We start from the raw sequence: 15931 nt of genomic DNA on the forward strand, positions 1-15931 counted from the left end.
CTATCTAAATAGATTTTTATTTAATGTGAGAAATTAATTTTGTAAAGAAGTGAACATGATGGAATAGAAAGTGGCGCTGATGAAGGAATATTGAGGTCCAAAAACCCCCAAATTAATGTGAGAGTTTACAAAAAAATAAATCAATAAAATCGTTGAAGTCAATTCCATGAAATTGATAAAAAAAGTCGTAAATAGTTTTTCTATTTTCAATTGAATGTTTTTAGAAACGTTTCGCATTGGAAGCGGGTTAGTATCCAAATCGAACGAAAAGTTGGTATTTTCGGTGGTATTTAATTTTCGTGTACACACGCCCATATTATACAAAAGCTCACAACATGCCAGTGCTGCCAACTTGCTGTGCAAGACCGCCTAACATTAACTTCCTGTGAAATTAGTCAATTTAGAAAACTCTTAGCAATTAAAACGTCTTCGATTTTCTTAGTCTCTCCCAAAAGAAATGAGACAAAGTTTTCCCAAGTAATTGGGAAAAGAAAATATAAAAGCTGAGTTTGCAGAGGAGATTATTTTCACCTCTCTGGGCGTGCTTTAATGCTTCTTTAGCGAGACGTCTACAGTTTTTCCAAGCCATGCTTTTCCTGAAAGTGTGAGGTCTCCAATTATTTTGCCAGAAATTGGTAATATCTGCTTCAAGGAAACTTTGATGCTGGCATTTTCCAGCCGAACGATCTGTCGCTATCAAACCGTAATGATAGATTCCGCCTTGTCACTTTCATCATTGTATTATATTACAATCCAAATCTTCCTCCCAGGTTACTGGGAGTATTTAGATCATGACTCATCCAGAACTGCCCTTTATGGACTTTCAATATTGCACAATAAGGAGTTAAAAATAAACTCCTTTAAAAAAATTAATTAACGATATTTCAAATTCTATTTTGATGTGATTTTTATCAACTAATGTTTATAAAGATCATTTTGCATTTCTTTTTAACCAAGAAGAAATATTTTTATTTTTATTTGAACTCTCAAAATACATTTGTTGTGCCATTCGCTGACTATCTTATTTTATCAAGCCACGACAGTAACCGAACGAATTAGAGTCTAGGCTCACAAAACCAAGAAGTATTTCGGTACTGGGTCGGATTCCTGGTCTAAGCCTTGGATCTTATCTAACGTTTAATGTACAAAAATTTATAGATAAGTGTGTTAGCTAGTCGCCTCCGTCCACGACGTCTAATTTGGATACCTAGACGTTAGGTCCTGCTGAAAGAAATAGGCATTCTTTTAAAAGGAAGAAAGATTGTAACCAATTCCAGTAATTATTTTTAATTTTTTCCAAGCGTTCGCCGTAGGTACTAGGTCATTTTCAGGGCCTATGATATTGACAATTATATTTGTTTTGTAAGGTTGGCGCGTCTTCTATCCTGTCTGCTTATGTAGGATTGTTGCTATGTAGATAATGTCAGTAAGATTTAAATGTGTTTAAATTTCTAAAATTGAAAAATATTTTTGAACTAGTTTCTTGAGAATCTCTTACTAAAATTCACACTTGGAATTTGTAACTTACAGAATGTTGAAAGTCTGCAAATTGGTTACTCTAGAATTATTGTCTTTATTGAATTTGGTTTTCTCTTGGAGTGTGTCGTGAAAGATGTATTGAAGGGAGGAGTTCATTACGTCATACAGAGAAGGACGGTGCCAGGTAGAATGTGTAACCGGAAGGCTCGCGCAAAGCCCGCTAACAAATAGGACATACCTCCCTTACACATACGCTCGCTTAAACTACGTGCAGTGCAACCTCTATATATGATGGAAATTATTTTTCACTGATGTAATAGAATTTTCCTTCTCCTCACACACACACACATACACACCCCATTTCGCTTGTGACGGGTAAGTGTGTGTGTTAAGGCCGGGGTGTGAACTGCAAATCATCTCTCGCGTTCATAACCATGCACACGCGATGTTTTTATCCTAGACAAGAAAGAGTGAAGTAATACGCTAGAATCTATTACATGACGTTATAACAGTTATTTTTTCTTTCTTTTTCTTTTCTATTTTCTATTGGAGCATTTTCTATCTCTGTGTCACATCTAGCCAATGAAAAGTTTGTTGCTTATAGCACGGTAATCTCCTTTCCACATGCTTCCGTTCTTGTGCGAAACTAATTTGAACATTCTAATTGATGCTTATCAAATTTATTTACCCTGTAAGAGCCAACGTAAGTACCAGACAAGCAAGGCTCCTCAACTCCTAGATTTCACTCTAGGGCCAAATTTGGCAAGATTAGTGACAATATTAAGTTTTAGGAAAAAACTATCTTTTTTTTTTTTTTTTAATTTAAGGCACGTCAAAATCTGAGGCGCCCGAAGCTTTTTTTTCCCAGTTCACTGCTGGACGACTCTGGGCAGTGTTCTCTCGTTACAGACTACATTGGGTCCATCATTAGGCAGTGAGCTGTAAGAAGCTTTTAGGAAAAGTCTAAGTGCCAGCAGCTGGATAAGAAACCAGGATCTCCGCGTTGGAATCCAATACTCTAACCTAACTTAATGCACTTTTTTGGGGGGTGTTAGTAGTCTTCTTGTGATTCTGGATATCGAACAGCAGCTTTTTCCTATTCAAAAGTTCCTCTTAGGTATCTTAAGAATTAAAGAGGCTACAGTGTAATGGGGCTGCAACTCGTTGGCTAACTGATGGGTTAGCTACCCACTAAAGTCTAAAATTGAAACCGAGGATATGATGGATCCATTTATTGTAGCTTCTCGTCAATATTACTACAATTTGGGCTTGGAGAATCGATCACGGTTATAGTCGTGTATAATTAATTAGCTATGAGGTTAGCATACTGGACTCCCACGCGGAGGTCCCGGGTGCGAATCCAGCAGCTGACCCTTAGATTTTCTCTTCCTAGGAGCTCCTTACAGCTCACTGTCCGGTGATGGACAGTGTTGTCTGTAACGAGAGAACACTGTCCGGAGGCCGGCAGTGCACTGGAAAAAGCTCCGGGCGCTAATGACCTCAGCTGTTGATGCGCCAAAAAAAAAAAAAAAAAAAAAAAAAAAAAAAAAAAAAAAAAAAAAATTAAAACTTACACATGATTGAATTGTGAATATTGTTTTTTGATTGACAATTCATAAATTAAATGCAGCAACTGCGGAGGCGGTACAAAGGTCAGCTGGTAGGTTACCATCAACTGTCCGCCTACACTTTAGGTTCTTCCACAATTTATTGTAGGGCTGATTGTAAAAGTAGAACTTGAAAATTTATTCTTTATGCATTGTTTATCAACATCAAAAAAGCTATTCTCTCCTACGATGTGATTGTTGAGCTCCGTCGAAGTTTTATCCGGAATAAAAGGGTGATAGAAGGGTCATTGTGCAAGGGTCTCTTATTGTAGGGATGATAGGGAACCGAAGGTTGGGCTTCACTGCTGTCTGGTCAGTAGGGCAGTAATATGACAAGACTGGCCATCTATGTGGGGAAGAACAAGGCTGGCTGTTTTGTTCAATGTAGATCGTGGCCTGTGGGAGTGCAACAAATAAAGTATTGTTTAATCTGGAAGCCAGGATTGAGTAGTCTGGAATATGCCGGGTATGCTGTTTTACAGGACACGGTCTTTGCATTGGATATCTCCTATTCAGGGTGTTCATACAATCCAGTACATGGACAAGTTCAGGCTACAGCATTCCACTGCATCCCACCCTGTACGTTATACTCGCTCACAGAGTGAGATAGGAGGTTCAGTGATGTGCCATCTATCGCCGGCCGAGCGAAATTTATATTCTTCCAGAGAGGGTTTTGGAAATGCTATGTGAATGTGCACGCTTGTGCTGTTTGTAATTTAGTCGGTTGGTTAATAGCAATTTATTGCCTAGTTGCATTCCTCTCTCCTGCCTCGAAAAAGCAGGACCTGTTTTTGATAGATATTAGCTGCAGTGAGCGCACATCATCCTGCCAGCAATCCTACCTCTCGCAGTCCCACTTTCAGAAAACATTTCATTATTTATTTATCTATTTACTTTTATTACATCCAATGGGAATTTGAATTTTATAGCCAGGGTCTTTAGGAGGGAAGAGAGAAGTGATATAACCTCAATTTAAAATATAGCAATATGGCGAATCAACCTTATATTCTCTCTTTGCATATTTTTATGGAATAAACTTTAACCAATTCCAGTTAATTGATTTCATCTGATTCCTCAACAATTCTATTTGTCGGCAAAAGATTAATGCTGCTTACTTATTTTAAATTCTGAGATCGGAACCTCTCACACTGTTTGTTATGAGAGAAGTCATGATTGTCATGAGAGTAGAACGGTCAAAAGTATTCAAAGGAGTTCTTTATTAACAATAAGATTTTGAATGGAGTAGCATTATCAGAAGATTACTCTTCGATTAGCATTAGTAGATAATGGGAGGTTACTCTGGAGAAAGTCAGTGGTAGAGATGGTAGAGGTGGTAACGGTTCCAGAGGCAAGAGCGAACTCATCTTTCTGGAACTGGAACTACTGCGTGTTTGGGGTTAGAATAAAAAGGAAATCCGTAGTTCCAATAAGTTTATTATCTTTCTTCTCCAAAGCGGAAGCAATCTACCGGTGCCTTCCTCTTTCAAACTCCTGCAAAAATACATTAAATATCCTATATCCTTCCCTAATCAATATACACATCGCTTCTATCCAAAAATCGCCGCTTACCAAGTTACCAATAGTTCAAAAACTTAAAGAGACTAACTCGGCAGTATCTACAATAACCTCTTGCCATGATCTGCTGATAAATAAAACGGTAACTTCCCCCCATATTCAGTGTCCTGTTTCCCCAGGAAATGAGGAAATTACGAATGTTACCCTCCTCACCCTCTCTAGTTGCAGATGTCCTTCAGCTGGACTACAGTATCCTGATACAGTCGACTCTCGATAATTCGAAACTCGATAATTCGAACTCTACAGCTGCTAACTTCGGTAAATCGAAAAAATGCAGTGTATTTAGATACGCTCGATAACTCGAAATCCTTTTCTTAACAACAGGGGGAGAGAAGGCTCTACAATTCGAACGAGGCCGCTTCCCCTCTTTATAATTCGAATTTTCCCTAGTAATGTTTACTTCTCATTTTCCGCTTATTGTTCATTTCCTGCGTAATGTTTCCCTCCTTTCAGCCCAGTTTAACTTTCCAATTCTCTTTCTTAGTTTGTCGCGATGGGAAGTACGTCTCCCTTACTGGGTCCGGCAAAGAAAAAAATTATCGCGGCCGTGAAAAGTGGTTCGAAAAAAAAAAGATATCGCCAAAACTTTCAATATTACAGCATCAACGCTTTCTAAGTCACTTGACTAAGTCAAGCTACAGTGAAACAAAAAACTGTTCTTCATTTTTTTAATTAGGTACATATGTATATTATTATTTATTGAAATGTATATACATATGTAATTTTTTGTTCTTTTTTGTCGTTTTCATTATTTTTACTTTTTTACTTGAGGCTATATATGTCTAAAACTTAGGTAAGCTCATACGTATTTTCAATATACGTATCTACATACATATATACATAATAAAAACTCTTAATAATTCGAATTTTTTTTCCCTTCTTGATAATTCAAACTTCTTGATAATTCGAAGTCTCGATAATTAGAATTTTTCTTGTAGTCCCTTGGACATTCGAAACCTCTGCTCCAAACTGATGTAGATCCACCTGTGATGATTGACGAACGGCCAAGGATACAATAATCATGCAGATCGGCATACATAAAATCAAAAAGAAATTATCCCGTTAAATTGCATATCCTGATTCCTGAATCCTTGCTGGGCAGAATAAAATCTCCATCATTAGACATCACCACAAATTCATATTGTGACATAAAATATTCGCTCTCAGTAATTAGTTTCGAAAAAAAGAAGAACATAATCCCGTGAAAATCATTCGGTAAACAGAATAATATATGCAACTCCTTTCATACAGAAGACTGTGAAATATTATTGGCTTTAGCAACGAAACTTTATGACATAATAGTGCGGTGGTTACTAGATCCCAATTTAGCTCATATTGAGAGCCTTCTGGTCTTAGTTGGCTCCAACAATGGGGTCCGGGGTCGAGGGGCACTGTAATTTGTTGTTGTTGTTAAACACAAACTAAATTGTAAACTACTTCAACTCCACCGCCTCGGTATTCCCCCTCTTTCGGACATATTAGTCAAAAGTTTTGGGCTGGATTAAAATGAGTTTTTGTTTTATTACCTAACTATTCTAAATTTATTATAGTTTAATGTTTCTCATTATTTATTTATTAACATTCTGGGACTTTAAGTTTATGGCTGTATCCTCCCCGTCAAAGTTACTAAAATAGTATCTTTATTGGATTTAAGTTTAAAGATATTGGTTTTAAATCATGGATACTACACATATTGTGACTTCACTTCCTTTTTGTATGCGTTAACAGTTCCCCTGTATTTCCTCGACCGACCTAACCTTCTAAATGTATTTCCTATCCTCCCACTCAGTGAACAATGCTAAGCAGATAAGCTGTACGTGTTTTAAGAATTGATGATGGACTTACCAATACAATTTTCTCGTGTAGATTTCGTATTTTGAGTTTACGCCGTAAATACAAGATTCAAGGACAACTGAATCTTGAAAACTGCTGTAAATTGTCTGTCTGCCAGTCTGAAAGTTTGTACCCTCTCAAAAAAAAACGGAAAATCGCCGTGCGTATAAATTTGAGATTTGGATCAGCCCCTACAGCATTAAGCTTTTGGACAAAGCGCACTTCATTCGGAACTTCCGCTTTGCTAAATCTTTTTAATTATCTTTAATATCTCTTGAGCGATTGTCTTTAAACTAAGTTCATCTTTTTTTCTTTTTGTTACTGATTCATCAATCCATCGAGAGGAAAGATTAATGCTAATTTCAATAATTTTTTATTTATTTTCTACCAAGCTTTCGACGTTGGAACTTGTTCTTCTAGTTCTTCTAAAGGGCTTATACTTAAGAACAATTATGATGGCTTTACATTATGCGTGTTTACCTTAACCTTTTAAGGGACAAACCTTTATTTAAAACAAATTACAATCGATTTATAAGTATCTGTGAGCACCGCAAAAATCTACTTTACTTTTTTATTAAGAAATGATTCTAGAAAATTTAAATTATCTTATTTTCAACATCTATCACTTTTAAACGTGGTTTAATCTTTGTAGACCAATCTTTTTTGCATTTTTTTTTTATATTTTGGTTGGTCTTTCACTTTAAATTGTCAAAATAATGAATGGTTTTTCTTCTTAACCACAAGAACGTAAACTGTCTCAAATTTGCAATCGACTTCGAAATTTAGAGTCAAAATTCTTTCTTTCTCTTCTCTTCTCTGCATTTATTGAATTCTCTTGAAAACCTATTACCTAGTCTTGAGTACCCAGTGACTTCCTTTCAGACAAGCAAATCGGCAAATGGTTGCTATATAAGTGAAAACAAAATGAACTACTCGAAGTGGTTGCCGAAGGATAATGATCACACAGAGACAATTGAAAGGACTGGTGGTTGGACAACGGCGAAGAGAAGGAAAAGAAATATGGCCGAAGAACACGAAGCAGATGATAAAATGGTTCAACCGACAAATGGTGATGGCGTCGCAAAAAGTTGGTTAACGATGGACGGCCATTTTCTGGTGAATGTTTGACCAATGGTTGCCAGCACGAACATGAAGAACAAGAGACAAAATACTTTATATTTTCATCGCCATACAAATAAAATTAGAAAAAATCGATTCAAATTATTATTACCGTGCGCTCTACTCTTTCTATTAATATATAGTTCGATATTTATTGTGGTAATCGATGGTTGTTATGTGGCCGTAGGGGGTATAGACCCCTGCGATGGACTGGTATGCCGTCCGGGCGCTAGATGTCGCGTCTCGCCGGACGGCCGACACGCTGAATGCCATTGTCCGAGCGCGTGTCCAGACTATGGTGATCACAGCGGCTCTAGACCCGTTTGCGGCGAAGACGGCCGTGACTACAGGGATATGTGCAGCCTGGATAAAGCTAGCTGTGCCACGGAGAATGGAATCAACATCAAATACCAAGGACCTTGCGGTCAGTTATATGTTACCTAGAACTTTGGATCTTTCATTTTGTGTTTTTCTTTTTTTTAATTCACTGCACTTTGTTTGTGCTTCTTTGAATGTAGAAATAGTAGACGTTGTGTAGTTATTTGCATGTTGTGTTCTTAATTGATGTAATTAGATTCATAATTATTTTCTTGATTTTTTGTTGGCCATCTTTGCTTCATTACAATATTCGTGCAAATAATTTCATTATTGTACTATATTTCACAAGCGCTGTAATTTTTGTAATCTGTTGCCCCTAATTTGGGTTAATTTATAGATAACAATGATCAGTACGATATTTCTTAAAAACTCTTATCACGTTGATAGTTGCACAATACATGTAACCATTTTTTAAAATTGGTTAATGCTAAGGAGGCTGTGCGTGCCCACATTTAATGAGTACTATTTCTATGTAATTTTATTGTCGTTTGCAGTGGTGTCTCGATAATTATGTATCGCCTATTTTGTTCCAGCTGTTCTGAAGAAATATATATTTATTTGTTATTTACTGGTTTTTTTTTAAATTACTTATTTTATTTACGCATATTCATAGTTGATTTGATTTTGTGAATGCTTAATTGATTTATTTTTATTGTAATCAATTGATTTACATAAAATTTGATTTCTTTGACTCATTGCAATAGATCAAGTTTCCTCTTTATAATTTCTATTTTACAGCTAAAACTAAAGTTAATTTTTAAGAATTAAAGAGAAATATACTTAAAACTGAGCCGACATTAGTCTCGGCTACCTTCTAGCCCAATATAGGTTGATTCAACAGCTTTGTCTCGAAAACTATAATAACAAGCTCAAACTAATATGTCCTAATTTATGAGAATATTGAAAATAGAAAACTTGGAACAAACGTAGACTATATCAGTAACTATTTACAGGTAAAATATAAATATTAACTAGAAAATAGTTCAGGAGATAATGGATGGTGAACTTTAAGAAAACTAACAACAAAAACTACTTCTGAAAATGCCTCATTTGCCCAATGTAAACGTAAACGTTTTTCTCGAGCTCTATTTGATCTACTTTGTTTCAAAACAATTACACTTACATACAAGTTCATGCTCCTTATTTTAAAGAAAAATTTTTGGAATGGAATATTTTCCAGCCAGAAAAGAGGAGAAAATATTTACAAAGTTTTGGATGTTTTTGGAATAGTACACTTTTCCGTGCAGTTTTAAAAAATTTCAAATCATAACGGCTTTTGAAGTGGTAAATGTAGAAGAATACTTGAAGATTGAAGTTACGCTTTAATATTTCAGTCAGAAGTCAGAATAGTGGTGAAAGATGCTGCAGTCATAGCAACAATCAACACGAACAAACTATCAATCTCTCTCTCACTATATATATACATATATATATATATATAATATGAAAGATGTATGAGCAAAGTTACATATTTCATGATAGTGGTGACCACGACGCTGTCCCTTCTCTAGAGAGTGTTATATTCATACCTTCACCAAGGGACAACCCTTCACAGCCTGGATTTCATTGCTGTCACTCCAGCTGCTCTTCTTCTTCTTCTTTTTTACCTCCAGCAGAAGAAGGTATTATTTTCATGTAGATCGATTTGATTTTCCACCGGAAAATACAAGTCTACGATTTTCGGAATACGAAAAATGTTGGTTTAAATGTGAATATATAGTTTTGTACTTTGTTTAAGGGTCACCAGGTGACATTAAAGTTTTGTCTAAAATCGATCAATCTTAATCGATAGTTGCATTTTTATGAATTGATTTTTTTTTTCAATTTTACCAAGGATTAAAGCGTAACTTCAATCTTCATAGGTTGATTCAACAGCTTTGTCTCGAAAACTATAATAACGGTAGCCTAGCAGTTAAGAGACCTGCAAAGCTAATATGCATTGTGGTACTGGGTTCGATTCCCGGTCTTAGGCCTTGGATTTTATTTAATGGTTAATATAAGAAATTTAAAGTAAAGTATGTTTGCGCCTCCGCTACGACACCTAATTGTCGTGGTAGTTGAACGTTAAGCCCCGTCTGAAAAAATAGGCGATTACTTTACTTTTCAATTTTGCCGATAACAGTTCCTAACATTTTCTACATACTTTTATTTCCCTGCAAAATTTACCCTTTAAGAGTTACGGAAGGACAGAGAAGTGAGGATTGGGAAAAACCAGAAAAGATGCAATATTCATTCATTTATTTTTTTAAAAAACTAAACAAAACAAAATTAAACAGCTGATTTCAAACTATTTTTTAAACAGAATCAAATTCAGCAGCAGCAAAAAAATTTAAAGTCACGTAAAATATGTATGTACATTTCAATCTGCACAGCATCTACCGCTTAATACTAGAGCCTATTCTGTGAAGTGGCTTCACAATGGAAAAACCTTTTAACATTCCCAGTATCCCTGGAAATCCTCTCAAAAATGGAATTTTCTTTGGAAAATCCAAGGATTCTTTGGAGAAATTAATTGAGGAGTAATTTTCGATGAAATCAGGAATAACTTGAGTATCTCACAAAAACTCTTTTGCAAGTAATAGTAGGGGAAATTCTTCTTGCCTTTTTCCTGAATTATTCAAATTGATTAATTAAACCCCCCCCAAAAAAATGGAAGAATACTTTTTATAAAGCTCCCATCAATTTTTTACAATGTTATTAATGGCAAATTATTAGCTGCTGCTGCTGCAAAAAAGGTCGTGAGCAAGTGGTTGCTGCGAGTAATTAGCTCGCTGAAAGTATAAAACCGGGTAACTGGAAATGAAAAAATAAAATCCATTAGCGCTTTAAAATAAAATAAAATAAAATAAAATAAAATAAATAAATATAAAAGTAATATCCGTTCCGCTTGGTGCTTCCAAAACCACATGCTGAACTTTTGAAAATTCACTGATGAAAATGAAATACATAAAATAAAATGAAAAATTCCTTTTAACTACATAATATTCACGTGTTTTCCCAAAATGTATTTATATTAGTATGTATATTCCCGCACATTAGTGCCCTCTGTGGGTCTTTTAGCGAAATATGGCGCCCATCTTTGTCCAGCTTGAAGATTATCCCCAAATTATATCTTGGGAGAGGGAAATCCCAGTGAGTAGATTGGGGCATCGCCAGATGGCATCGGCTCATCCTAGATTAGATAGATTAGATTGTACAAGACGGGCGGTTCCACCAAAAAAGGGGAAGGAACGCAGGCAATCCTGATGCCCATTGTTCTCCGCCCACCCCTCATCTCATGAGAGATACCGGGGTTTAAAAAAAACAAATCCGGCTAAAAATTACCAGATGCTAATATAATAACCTAACAAAGTAGCAGCAGGACACTAGGGAGCTTGACGACTCAATCGCCCAGTGCACTGAATAAACCTAGAAAGTTCATTAAGATTACCAGATGCTACAATCTCCGGTAGGGAGGCATTTGACCTTCCGAAGACGAGGAATCTAGTTTTAGAATAAACTGGGCACACCTCAACAAAGTGCCTCACAGTTTCATCGGACTCACCACAGCCAGCACAATTTGGCGACTGGATTAGGCCACATTTAAAAAGATGATTTGCTAAATTCGCATGTCCACTCAACACCTGAACCAACTGGCGGATCCGGGACCTGCTAAAACCAACCATATCCGTTCTTGACAGGCCAAGGATTTCCTTAGCCTGGCGGCAGTCAGTTCGGGATCTCCACCGTTTCCGATGTTCTTTCAAAATCCACTGTTCCACCTCTGTTCTACAACGTCGATAGGATACAGGGATAATGGGCTGAGGAGTCATTGTTATCAACGCAGCTCCTTCCTTTGCTGTTTCATCAGCAAGTTCGTTACCCGGAATCCCAGAATGACCAGGAGACCAAGCAACCGAAACAGTATTCAAAGCTCCTAACAAATTGAGAGCAGCATCCTAAGTTTTGGTGATGATGATTCATCCTTCGATATGGCGTAGGACCCCACTCTGGGATCATCATACTCATAGCGTTGTTATTCCAGCTTTCTTTTAACAGCTCTGTCAGAGTTTCTGAAGAAAGCTCCCTTTGCCCAACACTTCGCAAGAGATTGAGGTAATAGCGATTTTCCGTTTTAGAAATATTTTATCCACTTATTACTCCTGAAGCATTCCTGAAGCAAGGTAATGTCCTGTATTGGGAACTAATTGGTCTCCAATTTTAAGAATAGTTTATTATTTTAATCGCACCGGAAGATTTAAACTTACAACATGTTGGCATGGTCTGTAGAGTCTTAGTAAATGTGTTTCATAGTAGTAGCAAAGATGAATAGCCCTACATGGATAGATTCCAAAGGACTATCATCAAATGGTGGAAATCCTGTTGACAGGAAGAAGGCAGACGTCATTTTGGAAAACCCAACGACGACCAAAAGTGAAAGCCCAAGCTCACTGATGACGTATGTACTTTGTCCTGAAAGGCCTCAACTTTCTTCTCATCTTTTTCCCTCTTGTCTCCCGCCTCCGTGCCACTCTGCACTATTTGATAAATGAAGCGTCTTTAGTGGACGGTTCCTTTAAGTAAAAGATCAATAGCGGACAAAGAAGGAATGGAATGGCCGCTGAGCGGAAGAGAAAACCGAGAAGATGGAGGGCGAGACTTCCGAGAGTGATGGCGTATCCCTTCTAATGGATTTGGGGAAAGGGCATTATGAAAAATTCAGAGGCTCTGAAACTTAGAGGCATTGCTGGTTAAAGTTGTGGGGTCAGTTTGACTGTGCCCTTTCGCCCTTCCTGGGTGGGTCCGGCGCGTGCACTATTCTAATTGGTCCTTCGTCTCCAGCTTCCAATCTCCTTCTCAAAACACTTGATACTCTTCTCACGTTACTCAAGAGTCTAAGGGCTTACCCCATTATTGCTTACTCCTGTTTTATTCATCTAGAAGTCCTTTTTTAATTTAATTTCTCAAAGAAAAAAATATTGGATAATTTAAAAATGGGGGCCCCCCCAATTCAGTCTTAATCTACAGCACAATCCATTAATTGCTTTTAAAGAATTAATTTCAGCAATTCAGCCAATCATTTATTATTTTAAGAGTAAATTTTGCAGCAACTTATTAATTTGTCTTCCTGATATTAGGATCTTAGCAAATTTCCTAAATTGAGTTCTGAGTTCATCATTGTACCAAAATATACCTATTTTTACTGACTGTCAGATGTGGAGGAGACATCGCTAAGAGTTGTTGGTGGCCTCTTTATTGGAAAAGGTAGCAGTACGCGTCCATCTAATTCGGACACATCTGACACTTCTCCATCGTAGCTCTTCCTAAAGAACAAACTCTAATCGTGCTGTTCGTTGATGCTACAGAAGTTCCAGGACTACTTGTAGGTCTGCGTGAACACAAGTTAGCTACTTTAAACTCAATCAATTTTCTTTGTATGTCTCGAAGGAGTTGGTATGTTCAAGTGCGTTCACTGAGCGTTCTAGCTTTATAAAAATAAAGTTGAACTTCTTAAGATGTCTTCCCCTACCTCATCCAGCTTTCCCTCACTACCTAGAGCTCTACTCAGTCATTAGTTCTGCATTTTTCCATAACTGCGATGTACTTATAACTTCTGTATCATTCCACAGTCAGTCTCTTCAGATTGAAAGCTTATTTTTCATCCAAAGTAACTAGGGAGATGATGTCCAATTGTTCTCTACTGCTAAAGGGATCAAATTTACCTTTAATTTTTATAACATTTTTCATTTATTTCCTTTTAAGTAATAATAATTATATTATGGACTAGATGTACGTATACACTCTCGAGAATATTTGATGAAGTTGATTAGTAAAAAAGAAAAACAATGCAAAACTAAATGAGGTCATTTTCTACTCCTTTTTTGGGAAAGTTGGAAAAGTCAGTTTATATATTTGGAAAAAGGTTAGGAAACTGTTGAAGGAAAAACTTTTGTAATTAAACTAGATCTAGAGAATATTGGCTAGCGGAAATGGGCAGGGTTTTTTTAAACAATCCAACCTCTGTTGGGATTCTGGTCGATTATTTATTATTTTATGGGCTTCCAGCCTTAGGCACTTCTCTCTCTCTGTTTCTTTTATGATGTGATGTAGCTTATAAATAAATGTGAACCAGTAAGCTCCAGTAAGCTTGGTGTTGGGTATTGGGTGGGCGAAACTTGGACCCTGGACTCCATTACTTCAACAACTATAACAGGAGGATACTCTCTCGTTGAACTAGAGATGTACACACCTAGCAACTACTGTGTGGCATGGGGTCCTTCTAAGTTCAGCACGCGGTACTTTGGCAGGACTCGTTCTCTTGGTAGAGTTCGTTGCAGAATTGATTGCGCAGGACTTTACTGACAACCACACACTCCCTGGACTTCCTTCCCATGCTCTATCTCCTCCTGCCTGATCCCCCTTACTACAGTTTATATAGAGCAAACAGGAGCGACTAGTCAAACAAACTTTAGCGATAGTTAACCTCTCTCTCCCTCTCTCCACCCCCGTACACTCTTCCCATTTCTGCAGGAAAATACTGCAGTTATTCTCTCCCAGATCCTATGTGGTAGCACTAGTTAACCAGTTAATACACTTTGCTGGAACCCGCGTTCCAAATAACCCCTCGCTTTTAATATATGCAGAGGCACGTTACACCATCCCACACCAATTTTGGTGTTCTGGGTAGCAGCACATTTATTATTACCATCCTTGCCGCTACATTTCGGCAACCATCACATCCGCCATCTATCCCCGACCACTTCCTTTAGAGCTTCTTCTCCCAACTTCCTTCAGCAACAAAATGAGCTCTCCCTTCTTCTCCAATTAAACTTCATTCAAAACTACCCACCAGCCGATCCTGGTCCCAAATAAACAGTTCCAACACAAATTATAACCGCACAGTTTTAAGCAAATTTAACTTAACTAGGCTATTCTTTCTCCTGCTTATAATTTGATATACATGTATTTTAATCTTTTAATTACAAACTAGAATGGAGTAACAATTTTTTTCAGAATTTTATAAGATAAGGCTATTTAATTCTACGGGTAGTTGTTCAAATAACAAATAGTTATTTGTTCTCCAATGCATCTTGCAGGTAGTGTGACTAAAAAAAATGAAACTAAACATCCAAGTGCTTCATGTGGGATAACCATTTCTTTAGGATACTTAGCACCTAACAGAAACAACACCAAACAACTCTAGAAAATAACATTTAACATGGTCATCGCCTTATCTAGGGAAGATGAATCCACTGGCGTACTCTAGATCATTCACACCATTTTAATTTATACAGTGTGCACATATTTTCTGACGACCAGAGCGCATTGTGCTCTACTTGATCAAACACTCCAGGTATTTAGCCTAGATCTGACATCTTGAACCCTTGACTTTAGAAGAAAGGAGAAGTTATACATTGTCTTATTGTACGGAGATGATAATACTGGAAGGTTAAACGAAAAGAAACTGCCCTGAAGTACAGTAAAACCAGGTTCGAAGTTGGGACTTCCTGTAGCAGAATGTCTGGAATTACAAAATGACATCCAGGGTTATTGAATCTACCATATTGAGAACGTAATAACTTTGACATGTGTGGAATGATAATAACTTGTAAAGAAAAATCTATGTTCAATAAAAAAAAGAAAAAGGAAAATGAAAATGAAAAGCAAATATAAATATGGGGTTCATGAAAATACGATCACCCTTCCCTTTTACTCCTTCCACTGGCTCTAGAGGACGTTCCTTCACTGCGGCTGTCATCTAAAAAAAGGATAGCCTTTGGTAATATATTGAAATGAAAAATTTCATTGTTAACGAAAGAGCAGCAGCAGCAGCAGCAGCAGACGGGAATTCTTGATTACAGCCAGTTGGGATGAAGAACTATTGGCTTCCCTTTCGTGGGCTTTATTACACCCGAGGAATATTTGGAAGGAAATCAAATATTCACTGTTGAACGGCCCTG

At 37.0% G+C, this 15931-nt stretch overlaps 1 protein-coding gene across 7 annotated transcripts in view; it reads left to right on the forward strand.

Moving 5' to 3' along the window:
• The window catches only part of LOC141448883 (agrin-like), a 397223-nt gene that overhangs the window by 338926 nt on the left and 42366 nt on the right, over positions 1 to 15931 (forward strand). For 4 of the 7 annotated variants that reach the window (XM_074117695.1, XM_074117696.1, XM_074117698.1 and 1 more), the window contains one exon: positions 7801 to 8037. The exons of 1 other annotated variant lie outside the window; for it this stretch is intronic. In XM_074117695.1, coding sequence (XP_073973796.1) covers positions 7801 to 8037 — 237 coding nt within the window. Of the gene's footprint in view, positions 1 to 7376; positions 8038 to 15931 lie in introns of all 7 variants that reach the window. 2 more of the 7 variants (XM_074117700.1, XM_074117701.1) reach the window with 1 other exon arrangement.

This window comes from Rhodnius prolixus, unplaced genomic scaffold (genome assembly GCF_049639745.1).
Source record: "Rhodnius prolixus isolate KJV_2025 unplaced genomic scaffold, Rpr scaffold_2, whole genome shotgun sequence".
NCBI classification, from domain to species: Eukaryota; Metazoa; Arthropoda; class Insecta; order Hemiptera; family Reduviidae; genus Rhodnius; species Rhodnius prolixus.